This window comes from Chlamydotis macqueenii, chromosome 6 (genome assembly GCF_036417535.1).
Source record: "Chlamydotis macqueenii isolate bChlMac1 chromosome 6, bChlMac1.mat, whole genome shotgun sequence".
Classification (NCBI taxonomy): Eukaryota; Metazoa; Chordata; class Aves; order Otidiformes; family Otididae; genus Chlamydotis; species Chlamydotis macqueenii.
This window is the reverse complement of record NC_141561.1, coordinates 18,208,895-18,234,378: the sequence shown is the minus strand read 5'-3', so window position 1 is coordinate 18,234,378 and position 25,484 is coordinate 18,208,895. Positions and strand designations below refer to the sequence as shown.

The 25,484-nt window shown below is 42.0% G+C and overlaps 1 protein-coding gene across 5 annotated transcripts in view; it reads left to right on the top strand.

Annotated features, from left to right (window-relative positions):
- Positions 1 to 25,484, top strand: part of RBMS1 (RNA binding motif single stranded interacting protein 1) — a 148,203-nt gene that overhangs the window by 37,157 nt on the left and 85,562 nt on the right. Inside the window, exon 1 of one of the 5 annotated variants that reach the window (XM_086750902.1) lies at positions 4,146 to 4,255. The exons of 3 other annotated variants lie outside the window; for them this stretch is intronic. Coding sequence is in view for 1 of the 2 variants with exons in the window: in XM_086750903.1 (XP_086607029.1) it covers positions 16,030 to 16,092 (63 nt within the window). In the remaining variant the exon portion in view is untranslated. Of the gene's footprint in view, positions 1 to 4,145; positions 4,256 to 15,878; positions 16,093 to 25,484 lie in introns of those variants that run through there. One more of the 5 variants, XM_086750903.1, reaches the window with a different exon arrangement.

Sequence of the window (25,484 nt, the reverse complement as noted above, 5' to 3'; positions counted from 1 at the left end):
GGAGAGAACTGGAAAAAAAAGTAATCTGAAATATTGCAAAATACTCTAAATTCTAAGAAAAGTTAAATTTTGCGTAAGCATGGACCTTTGGGCTGTATTTAGCTGACAAAACATATGCAGAATTTCTCTTATGTGTCATTTTGTGGATTCTGGAAAGTAAAAATGGTAAATGGTTTAACTCTTAACTGGTGTGTTCATATACACAAAATTTCCTATTTGATAAGGACAGTATTTAACTTTACTAATGTTTGCTATTTTTATGATTCATCGGTCTAGAGAACTTTCGGGGCAAGTTAATTATCTAGTGTGAAGTGATGGGGTATCCTTATTGCTTTATATGCTGTTTTACTTTATTTTTTGGATTATCTGTATTTTTCTGTGGAAAAGAGAGGTGTAAATTGCAGTAATGCAACAGACATTGCTGTACAAATACTTTTGTACAAAAAATACACATCGGAAGTTTTCTGTTAATGCAAATAAAAATAATTGCTTTCACCCCACTTGAGCTTGGTTATGGCTCTGAGGGAAGCAGAGTATACCTTAGGGCTTCGGCAGCTTTATGGTTGGAAGAATAGTTTACTTTGCTTTCTTGTAAAATGTAGATTATATACTCATCTGCTGGATGGTAAAGCCTTCTTGGGAACAAAATTAGTTTATTTCATAGCATGATTTCTCTTTATTTTATCCAAATTAATATAACTGAAATTAAAATTCTGCCCATCCCAACCAGTTTTTTCCTTTTTACCACTGACAAAAGAACTGAGCATTTTTTCCATTCCTTGTCCAAATTGTTGAGACGCCCCTGAGGACCTTTGTTTACTGTGTCTTCTCATTCTTTTTTTCCTTGACATTCTCCCCTCCCTCCAGCAGTGAGATACTAATTAAAGAGAGGACACAGTGACCCTGGGTTGTTTAGAAGTCACAGGGGAGGGGTGGTGGCACAATGACAAAACCATCCCTGCAGGAAGTAATCAGGCCTGAGACCCAGCACAATACTCACTTCCATCACCTGAAAAACCCTTTCTGTTTGGAGATCCAGCCCAGAAGCAGATTTATTTTCCCTTTAATAAAGTATCTTCTTTACAAACAAAGCCTTAGTGTGTCTGTCAGTCTGTTTGATTAATGGGATTGTTATAAGAGTACTGTTTTTTTAATTAAACAATGACTGAATAATATTTCTCTTAATAGAGTTTGTAAAGTACAAGAAGTAGTAATAATAGCATGTTACCGAATATCATCTACATTTGTCTTTAGTTTCAAGGGAGAAGTAGTTGGTTAGCATGATATTATCCAGCAGGATTACAGACTTATCTAGTATATATGAATTTTGCAATGTTGTTATGGCTGTTATTACTTAATTGCTAGCTCATCGATACTTGTGGTGCTTTACAAGCACCTAGCAACACAGAAATCCAGGATTCATTCCAAGTTAGATTTTTGTAAACGGGACCAAAAAGTCCTCTCTGTGGATTCACACCTGTGAAAATAAGGTTTCTGTTTATCCAGAGCTCGCTGCTGCGGGGCATTTCCAGCGCAAGGTAAGGCAGGGTCCTGCAGCGCGTGCTGGGGCACCGCCTGCGCCCGTGCAGCGTTCTGCTGGCAAAGCCGGGGAGCCTCGGTTGATCTGCTAGTGCAGCCAATTAGATAGATCAGCAGGCTCCAGCCCCAGCACTCAATCTTCAGTGTTATCTGTACGGTTTTATCTTGTACCCATAAAAGAACCCAGCTGATTTCAGTAGCTATCCTCTTGGGCTGGCCTGTGTAAATCAGATTGCAGTGTTGAAGTTAGCAACATGATACCTACCGTTCCTGTTGAATACATGGAAAAAAAAATCCCACTGTCTGGGAGCTGGATCAAACTGCAGACAACATGCACTTTAAAATGCATAATTAAGGGATTTTTTGATTTTTATCTTTATGGATTTTTTTTAGCAATTAAGAATAAAATCAGCTAGGAGAAAGATTTAGAAGACCCCTGTTTGAGGTAGAGGAGAGAACACTGTTGTGTCTTACTCCACAGCCTGAACAAATAATTGTCTTCTTAACAATAATCTCTCAGCTCTGAAGTTTAGTCTGGTACGGTCATATCTGGAAAAATTATAAATTTTAGTATGCCCATTTAATTGTGCAACAAGGTTTGCACTTAACAGTTAAACACCTCTTCAGCCCAATTTAAAGTCTTAAGTACCCAAGTATGGTAGACATGGATTCACCGGATCAAGTCTGTTCTGTGTATCTAACATGCCTTTCACTTTCAGTCGTAAGGGCTGTAAAATAAACAAGACCCCCCCCACCCCACAAAGAAAAGTCCGTGTATATGTATTTTCAATTATTTTGCAAAACCTTTGATTATACTGATCAAAAATATCTTGATCAAATGTAAGAATGTAAGAGTATCTATATCCTAGATAACAGACGTCAGAATTTTAATAGCATTTGTTCTGTAAACTCTTTTTTTTACTCTTATTTTTTTTATGACCTACTGATCACTCAAAAGCTAAGATGCTGTTAGTTTTGGTCAGCTAGCGGCCCCGTGTCTTCAGGAGGACACTGTGCCCCAGCACCCTACACCAGCCTGAAAAGCAGCTCATGTCCTTCCCTGCAGGGACTCTGTGACCCTTCACACCTACCCAGAGCATGAGCCGCTGTGTAACTGGAGACCCGCAAAGTGATTACTGTCTGGGCAACAGGAAAGAGCTAATAGTATCCAAATCCAGTACTGTGGTCCCATGATCATTAGTGCCAGATCCGTGCCTTGTGGGACTGCTTGGCAGCACAAATGTGATCCAGATCAGGTACCAGCACACGCGTGCTGCATTGCTGCTGCTGAGGCAGAGTGCACGGTGCAGGGGTTACGCTCATAGAGGTGGAGCGGTACCTGCAGTGCGCCCAGAGCTCCTAGCACCTGTGCCCCTTTCTCCCCTAAACAGACATCATCAGCTCCTGAGCCAGGTGAGATTTCTGGCACCGCGAAGGGAACAGACTCACTGTCTCTGATGTGGCAGTGTCTGAGCTGAGTTGACCAGCTCCCTCCTAAGTCTTGGCTTTTTGGGTGTTCAGATCGTTTGTGGGAGGCAAAGACAGGCGTGAATGCAGTGACTGTCCAGGGGGAAGAGCCTGCTTAAAATGAGACCACCAGCATTTTGGGCACCACTGGGGATTGCAATGTTGGAGTAGAAAGGAGGCAAAAGGACTAAAAAATGCCTCTGTCTGCTTTGTTGGGCTAATTTTCAGTTACAGAGCAGTACAGATGTTTGAGTCGATGATGAGGCATGCATATTGCTGGACTAAAATGGTGACCTTTCAAAAATTTGTAAAAAAGTGACACAGTTTATTTCTAAAATAACGTACCAAGGAGAGAGCACATTTGTGATGAGTATTCACTGTATCACATCACGTGGCCAGTGCAGCTTTGATCCAGTACAGAGTTTCCTAAAAATTGATTTAGTATCTCAGGGAATCACAGCATAATTGATTCAGACCGAAAAGTATCAGCCAGTGTTCTTGACATCACAAGATGTGCGCAATGGTTATTGCGCTGCTCATTTGATTGGGTTGTTATTGTTCAGATTCCTTTCTGGTTTTGTAATGGCTGTATTTCACATTAAAGTTCAATGGTTTGATTAAGGAAATGACTGAATAGGAAGTTACTGTAACCATTATTTCAGCTTTTAAAGAAAGATTTGCCATACACGTGAGGAAATTTGTGAACTTAAGCTTTTTGTTAAGTGTGCAACATACCCACTTTGCTTTTTAAACCACTGATATTCAGATCATCACACCATTTTCCTTCTCTTTGTGGAGCTTTATTAGTTTGTTTCCAGGCATATAATATATTGCAGTGTCTTTCCCTAAAGTGTGATTTTAAACAAAGATTATTTCATTTGCAAGTTTAATTGAGATCTGAAGACAAAACTAAGGACATTCTGTGTTTGCAAAAGTCTCTTGAAGTGAAAATACTTTTATGTTCTGCTACGTAAAACCCTGAGTAGCTGCTTGCTTTCAGTTTTGAGTCTGGTCAGGGCTCTGCAGTCAGACTGCATATCAACGTTCCTGAGCTATTGGCTGGGAGTTAGAAGTTCCTGCCTCTGTGTCCAATCTAGCCAAGCCCCTTATGTTTTACAGCTGCTCTCTACATCAGAACTGGGAAATCAACCTGTTAGGAAAAATATATATGTAGATCTGTAGATTTAAACTGTATCAATTTACTTTTCCAATTCATAGCACACCCGCATGAAGAGTTGATTCAGTCCAGGTAAGGAGTGTGGTAATGTCTGCTCTGAAGGGTGGAATAAGTGGCTGGCATGGATGTGGAGAGGGAATGCTGTGGCGGGGAGAGACATCTCTTAAATCAGATCTGATACGAAGGGAGTAGTAAGGTCTCAGTGAAAAAAAAAAAAGGAGCTCACATCTACTCACTACAACAAGTACCCACTCTGCCAAATGCTGTGTTTGTTAGTTTGATCAGCTACCAAATAATTACAGTGGTGCAGTAAATAGCATTAAGTACTATGCGTCATCTGAAGTCTGGAGTTTCTCAGCGTGAAAAGGCATGACTTCATTTTTTTTTTTTTGCCTTTTCAGTATGTTTACCTTATAGTTTACAGTTCTTGAAAGGAGTGGTCTAGTAGTCCAGCACAAACTCAGATCTCTAGGTAGGTATCATAAAATAATTTCCATTGTAGGATGATCTGCCTGGCAGGCAATCGACACTGACAATCAAAAAGTAGCTGGTAGTTAATGAGAAGCACGTTGCCTGGCTGTTTTAACATTTTAACAAAGGAGTTCTAGCACAGTTTTGATTCAATTCTTGACTTTTATGAGCCAAACGTAATAGAAAATCAGTAATTAGACAATTTAAAGCATTTAAACCAACTGTAACCACGGAATCTAAAATACAGATGATAAGATGGTTTTTTTTTTTGAATGGAAATGTTATGGTAATACTTTCTAGAATTAACCTTTCAGTTTATTTAAAACTGCCTTTTTTTTTGTTAAAAAAAATAAAGACTGTCTACATTGGTGACGTTTGAAAGACTTAACCTGATTTTTTTAAAGGAAAATAAGCAGATGTTTTCTTTATTCTACAATGACACTAGTAAGAACTACAATAAGGAAGCGCAACATGAGTAACTTTTTTTTGTGTGATTCTGCTCGAATAGATTTGTGGTCAGATATTACATGTTTTGATACAAAATATGTAATTTATTGTTTACATTTTTAAAATGAAGATTCAGATTGGACTCTTATTTTGCAGTTTAAGTCATTTATATCTCTAAGTTTTAGCTGCTTCTATTTTTCTTTTCCAATCTGTGAGTAAGAACAGTTTGGTCAAATTTGTTGGTGTAGGCAATGCGTAGCCCACTGCATATACTCACCAAGGGATTAATACGGCTCTCTGCCTTTTTCTCACTCTGGCCTGGTTCCTACAAAATCATGTGCCTACATGATTTACTCATATGAACTGTCATATTGTATGTTGTTGCTAGGAAAAAGGGTTCATTCTTTCTCAGGTTACCGAATACTGACATAGATTAAAAAAAGAGCCAAAGACCTAGTAATGTCAAAAAAAGTTAGTAGTTTTCACAGGTTTTAGTGACTGGTGTTAGGAGCCTGCAGTTGAAATTAGTATTACAACTTGAGGATTTTTCTTTACTCGTACCTCTTGTCAGTACCTTTGTAGTTGATTTAAGAATGATCCTTTTTCTCCAGATAATGTCACTAGATTGCGTACATGCAAGTGCTGAAGTTAGTGCTATGCTGAAATGGTCTGAGGCAGCGTTGGGAGCAACCCTTCTCTGGAATGAAGTGGCAGCTTCAGTGGAAATAGAATGAACAAGGGGATTAAAATGGACGCATTTAGGCATATCTAGATTTTCAACTTTCTTTACATGTCTTAAGTGGTGTCTGTAATTCTGAAAAAAATTCTTCTTGAGTTGTGAAACAGTGGGCTCTACTCAGAAAACAATCTGAAATTTCTTGGATGCAAAATCTATTTTTTCGTTTTGTACAGAGTGTGATTTATATAACACCTCAGCTGACATGATCTGACATGTTTTCATGAATTCCTTTGCAAGGCAAAAGTGCCTCTAGTTGCAATTTATAGTAATGAGACTGTCTGCTGTAAAGTAACTGATTACAATGAAGGTGTAAGAAGCAGGCATGTTTGCCTTTCCAAGCCATTAACCTCTCCCTGCTTCTAAAGTACCCAAGCCTGCGTTCTGCAGCAATGTTATCTGTGGGTCTCCAAAATCCAGCTGTTCGTCCAAACATCATTTTGTGTGTGCTTCACCAAACATATTTTGGTCTAGAGTTCAGCCAATCGGTTTAAACAATATATCTGACAGGTAACTGTGAAAAATACAGCAAAGCTCCAGCTATCATTATGTAAACAAATACTCACATGAAAACTTTTCACTGATCTTTAGACTATTGAAGTGTAAATTGTATCTTAAGGTCAAAAGCAATATTATGATAGTACCCAGTTGTCTTTATTATGTACTTCTGGATCACATTAGGGGACAACTGGATCGGGTCCTGAAGTGAGCAGTTGTTTATTTGGTAGTTTGGATGGACAGGTAACAAAAACCTGATGTGCATGCAAGGGCCCACATTCGCCTAGATTTGTGTTAAAATACTATAGAGAAAATTATCCGAATTCACTTCCCACTAGAAGATGATCATCTGTTTCCTCCTAGTAAGTAGTCCTAGAAGGTTCCCATAGCCATTTGCTGAAATCCTTTTTGTCTTAGAGCCCTGCTGAGCAAACACTGCTGGGAGTTTTGCTCTGCTCAGAAATAAGTGCAGCAAGTTCTACTGCAAGCACTGAAATACTGTGAAGATCTGGTCCCCGGGGAGCTTAGTGCAAAATTCTTTTTGAAGATCGCAGGATGGAGAAAATCCTGGCTATGCAGAGCCTCTGACAGAAGCTGCAATAGTGGAAGATAAGGGAAGGAGTTGCCAAGGCAGTGAAGAACTTCAAAGAATCCTGGAACCAGAGGCAAAAGTTCAACCTAATTCTTGTGTTATCCGAACTCGCTCACCCAACTCGGTTGGAGCGCATCTGCACAAAATAGCCGGGGACTGGTTGTTGCAATAACCTCATTTTTCTGGACTCTGACTGGAAATGTATGGTTAAAAAAATGGTCACCAGTGAAGAATGTTCTGAGGAAAATTCCATGAGGGAGCCCCAGAGCGGGAGAAGTCACCCAGCCAGCAGCACCTCCTGTGGGGACACACACCGTCCCCACCTTGCCTTCTCCCAGCCACGTGCTCCTGCCACTTAACTTGTGGTGGTCTTGTTAAACACCCTGGTGACCCAGCTCAGCTCCTTGTCACGGCAGAAAGAAAAGCAGAAAGATTTCCACTGGGTTAGTGAGTTGAATCAGCAAGCAAAAGAAACAGAGGGTCAAGCAAAGGGCTCAAAACCATGCAGCTCAGAGCAGGAGGGGGGAAAGGAGCAGAAGATGTCCTCCTTTCAGCATCCCTGAGCCGTTAAATGCACTCAGTAGATCACAAAAGCACAGTGTAAGTGCTTTCATTCTGGGTGAAATCTGGGACCTGCTGGTAAAGCTCCTATTGAGCAGGCCACGATTTCATTCCAGGTTTTATTTTTATGAGCATTGATATTGGTGAACAGACCTGTTAAATACGGTTATGCAGTATCTGATAGATACTTTGAATCCAAGTTGAGAGAATGTGTTGAAAATAACTTAAAGAATCTATTTACCTAAATAAATATAAAACTTAATTATGATGCAATGAAATATTTTCCCACCATGATTTGTGCTGCTGCCAGCCCATGACACTTGGTGTAGAACAATTAGTAAATAACTCTGTGAATTACTCCCTGAAATAAATTGTCCTAGCCATCTTGATTAATCTACTGATTACTGAACATAAATATTCAGATCATCTCTGCATTTAAAATTACAGGAACTGAAATGATGAAGGTGAAGACACAGACTTGGGATAGCAATGAAGTTTGTTGCTAGTTTAGCTCAGAGTTGAAGTGTACAGCCGATGGCTGTACAGCGTGTCAGAAAATGGCTTTGGTGTTCTGCTCCTGCTTTTCACCTGTCTGTGGTCATCAGCCACATCCTGTACCTTCAGATACAGGATCCCGTAGCCCTGCAGGGAAGGGCTGTGTCCGCAGGAGCTACCTCCTTCTTTCACCCCGAGAGCAGGCTCTGCGTGTTACAGTCACAAGGCCAGGGAACTTTCCACTGCAGATGCCGGCTGCCTTGCTGGTGGAGATCTTCCATTGCCATGACCACCGGGTGGGTGACATTCGTGAGCGCTGAATTTACGCAGGAGGAAGAATTTTCTTATTCTGAAGATGTATCTGTTGATTACTTTGCTCTGTGTTATTTTGGTGTTGGGTAGGTGCTACAAATGTGACCAGTATGGAATTTCAAAACTCAGAGGGGTAGAGCATGCATTTTTAGGGGAAAAAAAAATTATAGCTTAGTGGGCAGACTGAAACCCGTAATGCCTGCCAGAGATGTAAGCTACACCAGGTACTTCAGGAACAATTCTATCAAGGTTTATGTGGATACTTTTATTTTAAAGATATTGAAAATGAGATAAGATCCAGACTCATTATTGAATATTTGCTTAACTTCTGCCACATGATCTTGTTTCTTCCCTTCGTACTCTAAATTAGGTCATTATAATCAGATTGTATATTATAAACAAATGTGTTTCTGTTTATATGCGATTATAAAACAAACTTGGAGGTTAAAAGCTATAATTTTGAAACAGGTAGAATGTCCCTTTGAAATCTAGATGGAAATTTGTGTCTCATACTCCAACTGAGATGATGTATATGGACACAGGGAGCCCGTACAGTGTTGTTGGTGTACTCAGGGGAGTTTGAGCACTGTAAAGGCATTTGCAGGTCAGAAACGAGGTTAATTGACAGGGATATGTGTGAGGACAGGGAAAATTTGCACAGTGCATGTCAGCAGGTAGAGCTGTCAGTTCTTCGCTTGACCACTAGTATTTGTTGAACAAACACACAAGGACTTCGTTCCAGGGAAAGAAAAAAAAAAGCAATTAGAGTCATCTTAGGACAACAGCTTTGTTTGGAAAGAGCTGTGTTTTGTGGGTTTGTTCCAAGATATCCACACGTCTACACCTACCGTGCACAATCGCCAGTCTGGCTTGTCGCCCCTGCCAGCCTGCCAGCTGTCTGCAGCAGAGGTGGGCAGAGCCGTTCCCGCTCTGGATTTTCCTCACGTGTTCTGGAAACCCATAGCTGCAGTGTGCAAGCCTGGTTTTGCACTACTGACAATAACTCCATCTTTTTTGGCATATTGTATTTTCAGTGACTTTTTCTGCCTTTTTCCTCTTTTTCCATAGTGAACCATTTTGGATATAGTGTGTGTTGTGATTCCTACCTGCTCCTCATTGCTCTGGTACAAAATTTGCTGTTAATGCGTTTAGTGTGTGTTTCATTCAAGACTTCAAAGTATATGTCCCATTTTACAGATGTGGAAAGACTAGGTAAGGGTCTGAATTATTTTTTTCCATAACCTCAGAGCACTGACAAATCTGAAGCTATTTCATGGACTTAGATACCAAGAGAACAACAGACAAAGGAATAAAATTAAAGGCTGGCTGATTTTCGATCAGACCTTCCACTCTAACCACTGCATAATGACTTACCTTTTCAGTGTCATTAACTGTTCTCAATCTTTAAATATATTTTAATTGTAGGAGTCTTTTAATTTGTTTTCTTGCATATTTCTAAGATTCTAGTAAAATAGTAACCATTCAAGCCTGGTCCATACGATGAAAAATTTAATAAAAAAAAATCCTGCACACCACTACTGAACAAATGGTGGCTAGAAAGGGCCTTTTTTTTCTGTTGGAAAACCAGCAGATATAGCCCTACTTTAGAACCATGCTAATTCTGAAGTTTTAGAAAAAATGTTTGTGTATTTCCAGATTTGGCTTCATCTTTTATTAATATTTGTATTAAAATGTAAATATGTAAATTATATAAACACCAAATAGCTGCATAGAATCGTTGTTTCCTAGAAAATACTACTTTCTTCTCCGTCTGTTCCATAAATGTATTCTGCACAAAATGTAAGAAAGCATATTGAAACAGCAAGCTCTTCTTAGTAGTCTCACTTAAAACATAAATGTATTTTAATATAATGATGAAGAATTTCCTACATTGTTAATAACAAAGCAGAAAAAATATACTTTGTCATTTCAGACAGACTTTATTATTTTGTTCTACAATAAATCTGGCAAGTGTTTACAGACTTTGACTGCTTTATAGCTGCAAACAAGTGTCTGGCAACATTATCAGGCTGATGGCAGAGTTCAGATCTCTTAAAGTCATTTTAGTTAATTCCACAAATCAAGATTGCATTTTGTCCTGTGTTTTAATTACCAATTATGAGCAGCCTCCTTAAATTCCTGTTACATAGTAATCCTTTACAGTAATTCTGTTTCATACTTGTGCTTCCCAGAATATACAGGGTATATTTAGGAGGGGGATGTTTGACAGTGGACATGCTTCTATAAGGAAGTATCTTGTCGTGGCTTTCAAAGAATAAATAATGCATTCCATAATATAAAATGCTGGCATGGCATTAACAAGAAATTGTGTTGCTCTCTATTTTCGTATTCTCAACACCAGTCATCAGTGAAGGAATGGCAACAATTACTTGTAATTGTGTGATTTATGAAGTGTCCTTCCAGGAACATGTAAGGAAGCATGGAAGGAATGAACTGCAAGCTAAAATGAATAGGAGGAGTGAAAACATGTCGTGGGAGGCACAAACCCGGTGGCCACAGCAGAGGCATTCTGTGTGCATTGAAGGGAGCAGAGGACTGCTCTTTTGTCACAGAGAGCTGTTGGATTGAAGGGAAAAAACCCACAGTAGAGGTGATGGGAAAATCAGAGACAAGTTGGCGGGTTCCCAGAGAGAATGAGCTGATGGGTTTGAATCAAAAGAAATGTTACAGGGACTGTGCATGGGTATTTTATGATGAGTGATAAAACGACACTTTTTTTTTTTTTGTATTTTAATCTAAAGTATAAGTAATTTGGTATCTTGGTACCAATATTTGAAATGATACAGCTGGAAAAGATTATTTGTCTTCCTGTTTTGGTTGTGATCGTCATGGAGATTCTTTCCTTATTGTTGAAAACTGCTTTCTTAAACAGTGGCTTCTCATTGTGTGTGCAATATCTCACTCTTAGTAGATCATATACTTCTGCAGAAGTAATTGTTTCTTAATAATTTTCTTTTTCTAAGAAAAAGGTACCAGAAGTTTTTATCTAGAAAGCGTTTTGCATGTTCATGGTGTTACTGTGCCCCATTTCTACTGACCCTTCCTTCTCATCCTCACTTAGAAGGATACAGATTCTTTTTTTTAGTTGCTTGTGTACTGAAAATACTTGAATAATAATAAAAACAATTAATTATGACAATATTTATCTCTAAAGGAGCTTCCCATGTAGTGAAGTTACTTTATTCCTTTGGCTGCTATAAATGCTTTTCTTGCTTTCAGTTCTGAATAGAGGAATTTAAGCCTAAAATTTAAAATCTGCTTCTATATGATACTTAGCTTCCCATACCCCATTATTAACACGTTTCAGGAAATGCTTAATATCTCTTAAAGTTCAGCCCTGCCTACTGTTTCCTTGGCTTGCATAGAGTATTTAAAAAGTATTTTTACATTGTTGTGGTTCAGCCTCCTGCCTGCTCGGGTTTGTGTCTTTTCACATATGGCTGGGTGTGATGAGAGGATGGATCCTCACGCAAGTGAGCATTGTGGTGGAAAGCCCGTAGGTCTGGTAGGTCCTGTGGAGGTGGGGAAATGAGGTGCCGCAATCACCTCTCCACTTATGGATCTTCAGGAGGCCCTGAGTGGCCAGGAGAGCAGGGTTGTGAGGAAATTCGGGAGATCCAATCTGGACTCACAGGGTTTTGCAATAGGCTGAAAGTTTCCCTTTTGAAGCAGATCTAGGGCTGAGGGACCATCTGTCCTACAGAGGCTCTGAGTGCCCTGAGGGGAACTAGCTACTTTGGTTGAATTTTGAGATAAATAAGGGAAGCCATGGATTTGATTTAGAACAGAAATGGTAAAGTAGCAACTTCAATGTTTAGAACTGTTTTTAAAATAACGGCTTCGTTTTGCCAGTCTACTATTTGTTAAGATTGATAAATATTACTGGGAAGATTCCTGAGGATTTCCAGTTGCCTCCAGGTTTTCAGAGAAATCTTGCTTTCTGTATTCACCCAGTCTCTCTGCAAACCTACATTACAGAACTGTATATAAAAAAAAAACCCCCGACCAAACCAGAACATGTAATGATAACGTTGTAGCTCCAAAATGCACCATATCTGCTCAGCAAGTTTTCCTTATTTATGAATAAGCAACTCTGGGTAATTTAAAGAAGCTCAAAACGTAATTTATACAGACACTTAGATTTTCTTAGACCCTATGGTCACATTTTTCCCTCAGGATCAAAATTAATTGCTCATTTATAACTGGAAGCAGCAAGATGCCTGGCTACCTGCAAGTCTGTTCACACCTGTTGTAACACAGTTAATAATAAAGTCCTTGAAAATAGGATCTAAATTATCACATCTGTATACATTTTATAGATTAGGTGTCTCAGTTTTGGGATTGCTAAATAAGTAAAACTGAGACTGCTCTTTGCAAACAAAGTATGCCTCTGGCATCCCAGAAAATATGTAGGGGCCTGTTCTCAGTATCTTGAATTGATATATCTCTGTACACGTACTGAAAAGTCCAGGGAATTATCTCAAGCCTTATCAACTTAATCTCACATGCAAGGCTTTACACAGAAATCATTTTGCCTATGTTCTGGAGTAAGAACAAAGCAGCTTTTTCACATAAGTGCAGGCTGAGGTTGGAAGGGACCTCAGGGGATCTCTAGTCCAACCTCCAGCCCAAAGCAGCATCAGCGAAGAGATCAGTCGGGTCAGGTTGCTTAGGGCTGTACACAGTCTGGTCTTGGAAATGTTCGAGGATGGGGACTGCGCAGCCTCTCTGGGCAGTGCCTGGCTGTCCTTATGTCCAGTCTGTTGAAACTATTTCATTTCAATTTACATCTGTGGTCCCCTTCCCTCCAACCACGCTGCTGTAAGGAGTCTGGCTCTGTATTCCTGATAACTTTGTCATAGCTATCGGAAGGCAGCTATTTCCCCTTTTGAGACAAAAATGGAGACAGATTACTCAAGCCTTTCAAAAAGAACAGAAAATGTTGGTAGGTAGATTAGCACTTAGGACAGGACATCAAGGTTTTCTTCCCAGAAAATTCTGTAGTGTTTTTTTCTTTAACAACAATAAATAAGCAGATACCCTTTGATTGTGACCTACTAGATGTTTATGGGATTGTATTTGTTGTTATGTGTTTTCCTAGTATGTTAGGAAAGAGAGTAATGGTAGCCGAGGGAAATATGTCACATACTGAATCCAAGAGAGGGCAATCCATGTCCGAATCATGAGGAGCTGTGGGACGTGGCAGCAGAGAGAGCAGGATGGCAGCATTTGAGATGCTGCTTTGGAATATTCCTGAGCGCCTTCCCTGACATGACAGCCACCGAGGAGAGGCCCAATCGAGCATGTAGTGTTTACATCCCTGCAGCCTCTTCCCTGGGGGATGGGGCAGGAAGAGGAGAGGGAAGGAAGCAAGGGATGATTGATGGGTTTTGAAAAGCTTTTTCCAGCGAGGGGAAGGTGTGGTCACTCTACGCATCTCCAGCTAACAAAGCCCTTCTGTAGGTGTAGCAGATGGGAGCTTTGTCACCCCTTTGGTGACCAGAACACTGCGCAGAAAAATATTATTTCTGTTTTTTGTTTGGGAATACAGATTTGAGCAGGAGAAGTGGCCTTTCACCGTTACCGTTTTTCCGGCTTTAAGGCAGTGTTTCAGCCTGAATCCCATTGTGGCATCTGTGAGCATGGGGCTATAATAAGACCAGAGCACAGATCGCCTACCCTATGGAGTACATCTCGGGAAGGGATGAGCACGCAGCTATGTTTCTGTCAAATTAAGCCACAGGTACATGAACATATTAAGCCAATATAATCTGATACTGCTGCCAAATCAAGGAGTCAGATCCATCCTCTCGCCCCTGCCTATTTTTGCTCCCATGCTACCTTCTGCGTTACGCTGGTACAAGCAGTAGTACAGCCACATGCCGAACCAGACAAAGGAAATGATCTGGAAGAAAACTAACTTGATCAGGGCAGAAAAAAAAAAGGTTTCACCCGGAATCAATTGCCGAACCATTGCTTTTTTTTTTAGCAGTGGTGCCAGCTGATGTTGTTCTAAAGTGGCCATGAGGCTACAGCCTTACCCAGACCAGGGAATATGAATTTATCTTTGCTTTAAGCCTCATGCTAACTTCATGCCAGCAGTGGGAATACAAATGATCCATGATCCAGCATGAAGTTAGAGTAGCACAGACAGTCCCTGATCTGGCATAGAGTCTGCTGGTACAAACTTAGCCCATCAAACATTTTTCAATGGCAGTGATCACCATGCGGCTGCCAGTGCTTTTCACCCAGTACTACCAGCCCTTAAACTTGTGTTACCAAATCAAGGCCACACTGAATGAGATCCATTTTAGGACCTGAAAGAGCAAAAAAAAAAGGAAAGTTATGCAGGATGTAGTTCTGCCAAGTGACGATGCTTTCTTGCCATTGGCTGTACTTAGATGGGCTCTGATCTGTGGTGGCAATAAATGAGGATACCAAAATACTTGATGATTATTTCTAGGGAACTGAGCAATTGAAGATTATGGCTTTTGTAGATACTAGCATTGTCAGATGGCACTGTGTTACTCAGCCTTTCAGTAACGAACTACCTGGCAATTTTTTGTTTGTTCCCAGCTGTTTCCACTGTCATGTTTGTGTGTGTGAGATTAGGGCCACGGTATGACCAGAAAGAGGAAGAGAAACCAAAAGGTGGCTGATGATGCATGTCCATGCCAGAAGGTCTTCTGCAGTCTTGCCAATCAGAAACTCAGTGGCTTGACAGAATTGTAACTCTGGAGTTCTTAAAAAGTAGATTATCAGCATCTCTGAGTAATGTAAATGTAATAATGTAAACAACGCCGAGTAATAGCGAGTGCTGTTGGAAACCCCTTTTCTCCATGTGTCCCAGTCCTGTTGCCTAAGATGTGTAATACTTTCTAAGCCAAAATTTTGTGAAGAAAATCAGAATTTCCCCCTGCTTACCAAATACCGCTTTGGGGCATTAATGAGGGCTTTGACCGGATGTTCTCTCCCCCCCGCCCCCCATCTCTAATCAAGAAAAACTCGAGAATTAGAACCGACACTATTTATTGCACTCAGAGCAGTCCGCCCTGCAGTTTGGAGAAGGGCGGGGGCGGGGGAGAATGTTACTCAAAAATCAGGGGAAAAAAATAAAAAGGAGAATTGCAGGGTGTCCCGAGCCGGGCGGGCCCGCGGCGGAATGCGCGGCACGCGGGGCCAGGCGCAACTTGCGCCTGGCCCCGCGTGCCGCGCATTCCGCCGCCGGCCCGCCCCCCCCCCGCTTAGGCGCAACCATTGCGCGGCGCAGGGAGGGGGGCCACCGCCCCGCTCCGCGCCTCCCCTGGCGCCGCGCCCCGCTCCGCACCGCCCCGCGCAGCTCAGGGGCGGGGCGCGGTCTCCGCTCGGCGCTTGTCGGCTGCGGCTCGGCGCTCCCTCCTCTCCTTTCGCTCCCTCCCCTCTTTCTGGGACGTGGTTGAGGCCGACGGGAGGTGGGCCGGGCCGGGCCGGGCCGGGCGGGGGAAGCCGGTGGCGTTCAGTGGGGGCCCGTTGATGGCAGCTTGGGCGGCCGCCGCGGGGTAGGGTCCGTGCGGAGCGGAGCGGGGGACCGGAGGGGAGCGGGGAAACCGAAGAGGCACAGCCGGCGGGGAAGGCACGGAGGCGGGGAGCGCCCTGCAGCCCCGCCGCGCCGCAGCCCGGCGGCCGCCGAAGTTGCTCCCCGTCCCGAGGGGCAGCCGGGGATCAGGCGGGGCGATGATCTTCCCCAGCAGCAACAGCAGCGCGGCGGGCGGCAGCCGGACCCCGTATCGGAAGCAGGTAAGGGCGGGGGGATGTGTGTGTGTGTGGCTCCCCCACCCCCGCTCCCCCCACCCCCAGAGGTGCTGGGGGAGGAGTGGGGAGAGGGGTGGCGACTTGCGTGAGTTGCGACTTGCAGCCTGTTAGTTTCTGGAGAGCTGGGATTTGCGAAAATAAACTCTTTATTAGTTTTCTTTTCTTTTCCTCTCTACTTTTTTTTCCACCCCTCCCGCCTTCAAAGCCGCGCCGTGACCTTGCCGAGTGCCCGGGCAGCCCCCGCCGGGCGACCTTAGCGGGCGGTGACCGGTGCGGTGACCGGTGCGTGCGGCCGGCGGGGCCCGGGCGGCGGCCGGCCGGGCTGAACTGGGCAACGATTTGGAAAGGCCCCGGTGTTGCAACACGGGCCGCAAAGCGAAACTTCGGGCTGGATGTTTTTCGCTCGGCGTGAAATGAGCGAAGGGGTCGCGGCGCGGTATTTCCGCAGCCAGCCCTCCAGAAACGCTCCGCCGCGCCCCGGGCTTGCCCCTTCTCCCCCCCGTGAAGCGCGCAAGGGAAATCCTGTGACATTTTGTGGCAGACAGATCGCTCCGATAAGCTCGGAGCGCTCGCATCTATGGAGCTGCACTGAAAGAGGTATTTCTTTGTTTGTTTGTTTAGTCGCTGGAATAAAATAGTTGAAATAGCTGGGTTTCAGCCTTGCTGGGCCGTTGTCTCTTTGGCTGCACTTTTTGCCTTTTTTCCCCGAAAATGCTGGCATTGGTGTTACATCATTTACTGCGAAGTGTATTATTTTTTTATTGATTCTTTGGTTAAAAAAAAAAAATCTTATTTTTTAAGTTCATCAGAAAGTGTGCTGTATATTTGTGTGCCAGAGAGTACATGGAGTAGAGGTCACTGACAAGCTCCCTACTTGACAAAGCGTGCCAGAAATCCTGTGGCAGGCTGCTTTCCAGGTGAGGAAGGATCCTTCCCTGTCTGCTGCTCCTAGCAGCTGGAACAAGTCATTGAGGGCTTCGGTTAGCAGTACTGGGGGAGTGCTCCTATTTTGCTCAGGGTCAGAATTCATTAAGGGCAGAAATAGCAGATTGGATTTCACTGCCGCGCACGGTGAAGGGTTTTGTAGAAATAATGGGGAAATGGGCTTCAAAATTTTGAACTCTCGGAGCGTTGTTGGGATGACGTGTGATCTGTGTGACAGTGAAAGTTAGACTCCTGTATTTTCTTGAAGCTTAAACAAAAATTGTGACTTCCTTTCTCCTCCTCTCTTATTTTATAGAAATATCTTTTTGATAAGAATCGCTGGTGTTTTATCTCAGCAGCACTCTGCAGATGCTGCCTTGCAGTGCGTGGAGTTATCTTTGTATCTTGCACTCAAAATGTTCAAGTCCATACGTAATAAAACACGTTCATTGTGCGTGCTGGTTTGGTTTGGGTTTGTTTTTAATAAGTGCCCTGGATACGCCCACACCAATGATCTTGTCTGGTGCTCCTGCATACTTTGTACATGAAGCCAATGTATTAGATGCTATTTTCTCACTCTACCTGAAAGGACCATTAATTAAGGAGGGCCCCTTGGAGCTGCTGGGAGGTCGGGGCGCTGGGCAGGGTGGCCGCAGCAGCGCAGGGCAGCGCAGGCCAGGCCTGTTGCTGGCGGGCGGTGTTTTGCGTGTGGATGTGAGTTCTCCCGCTGGCCTAGAGCAGGCTGATAAGATGCTCTTCTTTTCACAGTGCACTCCTTGGATTCAGAGAGCTAAAAGGGCCGACTGAATCGGAAAAACAAACAGACCCTTTTTTTCCCAATAGGGAGAGAAAGAAATGAATGCGGGGGTATTATGTGGGCTTAAGACCCTGGGTACCAAAGGTTTCTTTTGTCAGTGTGTAGCCATTCTCCGCTCAAACACTTCCTACATAAGGAGCTGGGGCCCGTGCCTTTCTCCATTTAAGTCCATGGAAAACTCCCATTAACTTCATTCATGTAGAGTAAGGTCGTTTGAAGATTGACTTTCTGATCTTCCTTTCACTCAGACTTCACCTGCAGGGCTGAGCTGATGTCAAATAATGCTGAAGAGTGTTACGAGCCTTGTTTTTCAACTCTTGATAATTAAGAATAGTTCAGATTAAGTGTCTGCCTGCTCGGTGTAACCCATATTCAGACAGTTGAATTATAATTGTGCTCTATTCTGAGAGACTAGGTACTGTTAGTGTAGGAAAAGTAGTCTGCCATCATCTCTAAAAGGAGAAACCAGATTTCCTGTGCTAACAGCACATAGTATATGCAGCTGAAAAAAATTTAAATCAGTTAAAAATGAAACTAAAGTCTTTTGAGTAGCTTGTATGTCACTGTTAGTGTTGTAACATATGTGATATCAGAATAGTGTAAGAGCACTTCGGTTTTAGTATTTTCCTGTTACGTTTTTAAGAGTCTATAACTGATTCAGGGGAAAAGATGAGTGATTTATTGGTAAAAGGCAAGGCGATACTTTCGCTATATTTTTAAGGCACTGTAATGTAATGTGAAATTCTGCCTTCATTTAAAACACTGACAAAATACCAGTTAGCTACAGGAGGTCCAGAGTTTTATCCATACCCTTTTTGTTTTCCCAAGGAACTATGTTTTGTTTTATAAACGAATCTGTGCTTATGGTATTATGCTTGTTATCTGCTGTATCTATTTCAGTGTGTAACTCAGGCGTGTAGGAGCTGGTCGACATCCTCAGATTCAGGTCAGATTCGGTTGTGTGGCGCCTAATATTTTTCTTTCCTTTAGAGTACTTATAAGAATACTAAAATATGGTCTCTGAAGTTGTATTTTCAAAAGAATTTGCTGCATTATGGCCAGACAGGCATATTAAAAATACTCCTACCAATTTAAAAAGTTTTACATTGCTGAAAGGAGTAGCAACTCATCTGACAATTGGCTTTAAATGCAGATTCAGGTCTAGTTAAAGAATTAAGGCCATACAGTATCTGCAGGAATAACCTATCACAACTTTCATGGCCATGCATCCTATCTGAAAAAGGTAGGCGTAAGCTGATAGTTTTACTAACAAGATTACTTGAGCTATGCAAAGAATGCACGTGTGTGCATCTGTAATGTGAAGGAAACAAAATGACATACAATATCCTGTGTAATATAGGCTTTCTTAGCTCTCAGTTTGTGTGTGCTGAGAAGATGATGATTCTCTGTCCCACCGCCCACTTTCATTATTCTCATGTAAATCGGGAGGCGCTCCTCCGAAGCAAATATTTCTACACTCTGTGAAATTATCGTAAGTGGAAAATTAGGCTTTCTCTGCCATCTGCTCCTTGAATCCACAGAGCTAGCGCAGCTATTTGATTAGGGGTTTTAAATCACTTTGTGCTAGGAGGTTCCTCTGCTCTCAGGTTTCTCGAAGAGGAAGCCAGAAGCGGCTCTGGAGGCCTGAGATGCAGGCGAGTGCGGGGTCCCGCCTACAACAGCCTGGGTGCTCAGGAAGCCCCGCTTGTCTGTGCCTTTTAACAGCTTTGCCCAGTAACAGTGGTTCTGGTTAAGTTTTGATGAGTGTAATGTTTATCTCTCCAGGGTAAGGAAATTTACATAGTTTGCTGCTTTTGAGCAGATTAACTGGGTGTAGCTGCACGTGAGGAATTTAACACTGATTTGGTGTTTGGCCTGTGTAAGGAGAGACTTACAAAGCCTTTGATTAATCTTTTCATGCAGCTCTGTTAACATCAAGTGCCATGTCACAGGCTGGGTTTTGTTGAAGGATGACGCTTAAGATGGGCTTCTAATCATAGTTAAATTAAGAAAGCTTTTGCCAATCTTAGGCTGAAAATGTGAATTAGCTTTTCGCTCTATCTATAGCTTTAAAGTGTCAAGAAGCTACACCTGTAATCCTACTTTATTATTTCCCAGTTGGTGCTGTGTGTGGTGTCCGTGTGTGTGAGAAGGAACCTCATTGAACTTGGAAGACCTGGGCATGGTCGTATCTCAAAACGTGCAGCCCCACAGAGTGGTCTGTGACCAGACCAGTTCCACATTGCACCTCTTGTGTGTACACATGCTGCTGCGAGGAGGCTGAGGAGCCAAAGAATGAGCAGATATCTTTGGTTCCCTAAATAAGTGGGAGTGGTTTCTTTCAGAATTGTAAGAATTATGTCGTATTGTATTATGTGCTTGCACTGACAGGATCTATTTCCCTTTATATTGTATACGATGTTAACAAGTCTATCAGAGTTTAACAGGAATCAGGTCTTGTATTAAGTACCAGCTATTTTAAATTTTTAAGTGCATCTGTAAGATTTTTTTTTTTGTGCAGTTCTGCTTTATTCTCAAGGGAGCAAAACTGCTCAGTCAGTGGGTTTCTATACTTGTAATACAAACGTGAACGAAAGAAATAGAAGGAAGCACCTTATCTTGTCAGGCATGATGTTATAGATTATGAAAAGCGATATGATTGTCTTATCTGTATTTAGGAATTTGAAGTTTTTGTTTAGTATTTCTAACAGGGTGAACAATATATTTTTATCTCTTTGGAAGTGTTATTGTTTAAAGTATGTATCTTTGCCATTAAGCTTCACATGGGAGGGAAAATAGAAGTCTGTGTCTTGAACATCTGCTGTTTTGTTTTGAGTTCATTTCTTTTCCCTGAAACTTCCAACTGTTAAAAAAAAATGCTTGAGTTAACACGTTTCAGAAGGGTTAGATCCTTTAAACTAGGATTACTGGCAGGGAGGAGAGGGGAAGGAAGGAAGGGAGGGGAAAATCCTTTCCTGAGAGATGAGATGACTCCTAAAACATCCGCACAGAGCTGCAACAAAGTAAATAAAAATAATGGTCGTTTGATATGATAGCTGTTTCGATCTGCATTTTTTTTTAATCTCTAAAGTCTTCATTAAATTTGGTCTTTGCTTGTTGCGTGAGATGGTGTATAACAAAAGAAGTCAGCGGAGAATAGGAACTTTTTAACTGGCTTTTCCTCACGGCTATTTCCAGCTTCTTAGGAATGTTTTTTTTTGCGTTTCTACATCAGATTATTTTTAAAACAGCTTGCTTAAGGAACACTGTGAAGGCTTACAAAGCTGTAGTCCTAATGAAAAGGTGCATGGAGCTGTTTTGACCTTGGCTGAAGTGTGTTGGTCAGAAAATTTCTAGAAAGCCACCAGAACCACACTTAAATGCTCTCAGAAACCTTGTTGAAGTAATTGTTAGTTATTTTGCATACGTTTCGGAATTGCAGTGTACTGTGGTAATTATAACAGCCCTGCAGAAGCCACTGTATTTGCAGCTTCCTGATGCAACAGGAAAGGGAAGGGATGAGTCTCAAATAGAGGAGAAACGTGGGGGAGAGCTGTGGGTTAGATAAGTTGCTGGGTTAGGAGGCTTGCGCTTAGGAAAACATACACACAACAAAAAAATCAAGTGCTGTACGGGCTGGTTATTGTGATTAGCACAGGTTCTGCTCTGCTTTCCTCAAGGGACTGCAGGGAGAGCAGCGTAGCTGCAGCTGTGCATTGGCACACAAAGGAGTTTTAAACTGCAGTTGAACTTGTTGAGTGCTGGTGAAGGACTGCTTTGAACAGAGACAAGATAAACTAGGTTTATGCCAGTTTGAGTTAGCTTATTTATAACAGTTTAAATTTAGTAATGTTTATTACAGTTTATGTAAATTGCTTTTTTAACAATAGAACTTTATACCAATTTTAAGGCCTAAACCATGCAGTAAGATGCATGGGCTTAAAGTATCTAGCAAATATTTTGAAGTGTGATAAGCTCTTCAAAGCAGAAATACAGTTACAGCACTTAAAAATGTCTTTTTTTTTCCCCCTGAATTTATGGTGTAATATGAGGATATATCAGCTCTATGTTCTATTGCAAAATAAAAGCTGATAATTACAGATATGTGTCCTTGTAAAAGCAGTGTTGTTCGCTTAACTATAATAGTTTAGGAAATTGCTGGTGTGTGTCTTATTTGTTTAAAGTATTCTGCTTTAGACAAATGATGCGTCAAATGCAGTGGGTGTTTTGATTTTACTTACTGTGTTGGTAGAACTGTAGAACCTTGCGAGGTTGTGGTGGAAACAAGTAACACATTGTTCTGGGGAGCCCTGTTTGGGCTCCATGTTCCTTGGTTGAAGAGCAGCACAAACAGCAGAGCAAGGTGGGCATCAAACGTAGTCTAGCCTGACATTTACCTGTTTGTGAAAAGAAATGCTTCTTCACAGCAACTAAATATATGTAACTTTTTATTTCCTCATTGGTTCTGTTTCTTGACAGTGTCTTTTACTGGCAATGGCACTTTCACACCTTATTCTAAGCGTTTTTTCTGTTTCTCCAGTTAGGTGGGAAGGGGATTTTTCTTCTATTGTTTTCTGTTCTCTTATATGTGAATCTCCTCTGCCATATGGTGCTTTGCTTCACGAAAGTGGAAATCTGACTCCTTACGTTAACTACAGCTCATATATTCTGTCATCTGGGTACTACAGCATTACAATGCTAGAATTCAGTTCTTGAGGATATCTGAGGTACGTGTGTGGCACTTCCATTTTTAGCATGCTTGGGGGGTGAAAACCGGGATTCAGGTGTGAGTTTGGGCGAGTGTTACAGGGAGCTTTCGTCAGGATTGTTGGGCACTGCAGGACACTTCTTCCTTCAAGCCTGAGGTGTTACGAGCTCCCAGGAAGGCTGCTGCAGCTTAGTGGAGTAGTATCCAGTCATCTTTGACAATCCGAAGCAATGTTTGTAGATGTTTGACTCCTTCAAGGTGATTCAGAATCCTGTTTTAGGGTTTATCTGACCCACAGGGACCATATCAGGTTGTGCTTGGCAGTGCAACAATCTGAAATCACTCAAAATACCAGGCAGGTGAGGGTAAAATCAACTGCAGATCCTCGTTTACAAATCTGCAAATGAAAAATGTAAAATTCCTAGAACTGAGGAATGGAAAGAAAAACAAAACAGTGATACAGGACTTGAAAGTTTTGTTCACCTTGTATGCAGCCCTGTGGCAGATGACTTCCAGTCTTTCCAGGGAGACCCTGGTAATTATGCAATCCAGTTGCCTCAGGTTGCATTCAGAGAAGAGACTCTGATTTAAGGCTCTATGTTTCCTTTTATACTTGAAATCCGTTTAGGGGGCAAGGGGTAGAGGATTCTTTCTATCATTTAAATCAGTGATGGATTATTAAGCCTTCTTTCACCAGACTGACTGTGGGTTGTTTTTTCCTGCTTTGGAAGTGCTAATGTCTCTTGGGCATCACCAGTGCAATGTTGCCCGCCCAGCCTTTGGAATGTTCTTCAGCTGTGCACTAAATCTGGGGTTGGAGTGTTGCAAAGGAGATTTCATGCTATGATGGATGAATCTCAGGTCTTGTAGTGGTGTTCTTCTTTGTCTTCTACCTGTATGCATAGTTTGCTAATAATGATTTAAACAGTTGTGTAACAGATTTTTTCTTTTTTCTTTTTCTTCCCCCCCCCCAACCCCCCCCGGCTACTATTTGAGTGGGGGAGACTCTTATCCCAGCCGCTGCAGGTGACTGGCAGCTGTGTAGCCTGTGTACCCATCTTTGAGGATGGCCATGGTCACCCATTTTGAATCGTTTCTGTTGCTACATGCATGTCCTTGTTGTTCTGGCTCAGCTTAGCTATTCACTTAGCTAAGGCTTTGAATAACCTATTACGACATGAAACTCTTCTAGAGTACCTAGTGTAGAAGTAACGTACAGTACAAATTTGTGTTAACCTGGCCCACTGGGGCTGTGCTGTGGGAGAGGAGGGATGGAGTGAGTGTGCCATGCATCTGTGAATGCATCATCACATGGCCTCCTGCGAGCCGGGGGAGGCAGCACCTGCACCAGTTAAACCTGGGCTTTGGCAGGGCTGGGCACACAGTTCCACAGATTTCTGTGAGGTATGAAAGCAACCACTAGCAGGGCGAGATCTTTTGAAGTGTTTAGTGGTCTGTCTTCCAGATGAGTTCAAGAAGAGTTCTAAAAATGTGGGTCTGAATTTTAAGACTCTTGCTTATTATACCAGTGCATATTTACATACCCAGTGGTGCCACTGCCTGTGGTGAGACTACTGACATGAATAAGTGCTTATTGAGACAGAGAACCAGGAGACCTTTGAATTTCCCCAATGAGAAACCTGAGATGAATGGTTGGTGTATCCTAGGGCTGGCGTTAGACTGACATTCAGCAGAATCAAATGGTATTTAAATTGCTTTAATATTATTCCATTCAATCTGCTTGGCTTATGTATCCTCATGACAGTAGCACTTTTACTTATTTAAAAGTACTTCTGTGTAATTTGGGAAAAACATTTGAGTTAGATATTTAATACAACTACTTAGCTAGTAGCCTTTGAAACAGGGACAGTTTTTGGCTTTTCTTCAGCATTCCAGGACATATAGCTTTGGATGCTGCTTATGAGGAATGCTTACCAAAACCACATTTTCAGAAAAACTTTTCTGCAGTGTTTAGCTTAAACAAAAAGATAAATGATAACTGTTCCTTTGTTGTCTTAGGGCAGCAATGCTTCCAATGCATGCATGTACATGTAAATATTCCAGAATCAGGGACAAGTTTTGAAAGGAGAAAACCAGCAGTGTCCTGTGGTACTGAGGAGCTGTAGAGCATCTTTGAAAGTTTGAGTAATTTTTATGGTGAATAATACCAAAATGTAACTCACTATGTAGAGTTTCACATGGCGAAAGGTGCTAGTGAAATCTAGAGCACACTGTGGCACCAAGAGAAGAATGCAGTGGGTTTTTTCAATGTTTGAGGTGCCCTAGGAGCTGCCTCCATTCCCAGTTACAATATTCCATGATCCTAGGGAGGTTAATGCAAGATGGAAGCGGTTAAGGAAGTCATTCATTGTTTCAGTATTACGTTGATATTTTAATTGCTATAGTGACAAAATCAGGTTAACTTTTGAACCAGACTTTGTCAGATTGCCAACAAACACAATGTTCTTAGATGTCAGATGCAGAGTGCCATGGTCTCAGGGAAGTCACTAAGGGCTGAAGACTGACTTAGTCATTAGAAAAGGTACTTTGGCTTTTCATATAACCATTTTTTACATATTCTGATGGGTTGTTGGGAATTCTCTGCTCTGAAGCTCCTGACCATATTGTGCTTTCTGTTTTTATGTTTCCCTTGCAATTTTATTGTTGTCTTTAGTATTTTTAATGTATGGTTTTGTATTCCAATATATGAGATGATGGGATGAACGATCTAGCCTATCTGTGTGTTTTATCCTTGTATCAAAAGACCTTTTTCTGTTGTAAAACTTCTCTGACAGCCCTCTCTCAAAATTACTGAATCCTCGGAGCTAATTTCCATCTCCGCCTTCTTCCTCCCCTGGAATCAGTTCTCTACTGAGTTATTGTCGTGGGTGATAATAACAGTCCCAGGTCAGCCACACCTATAAGATT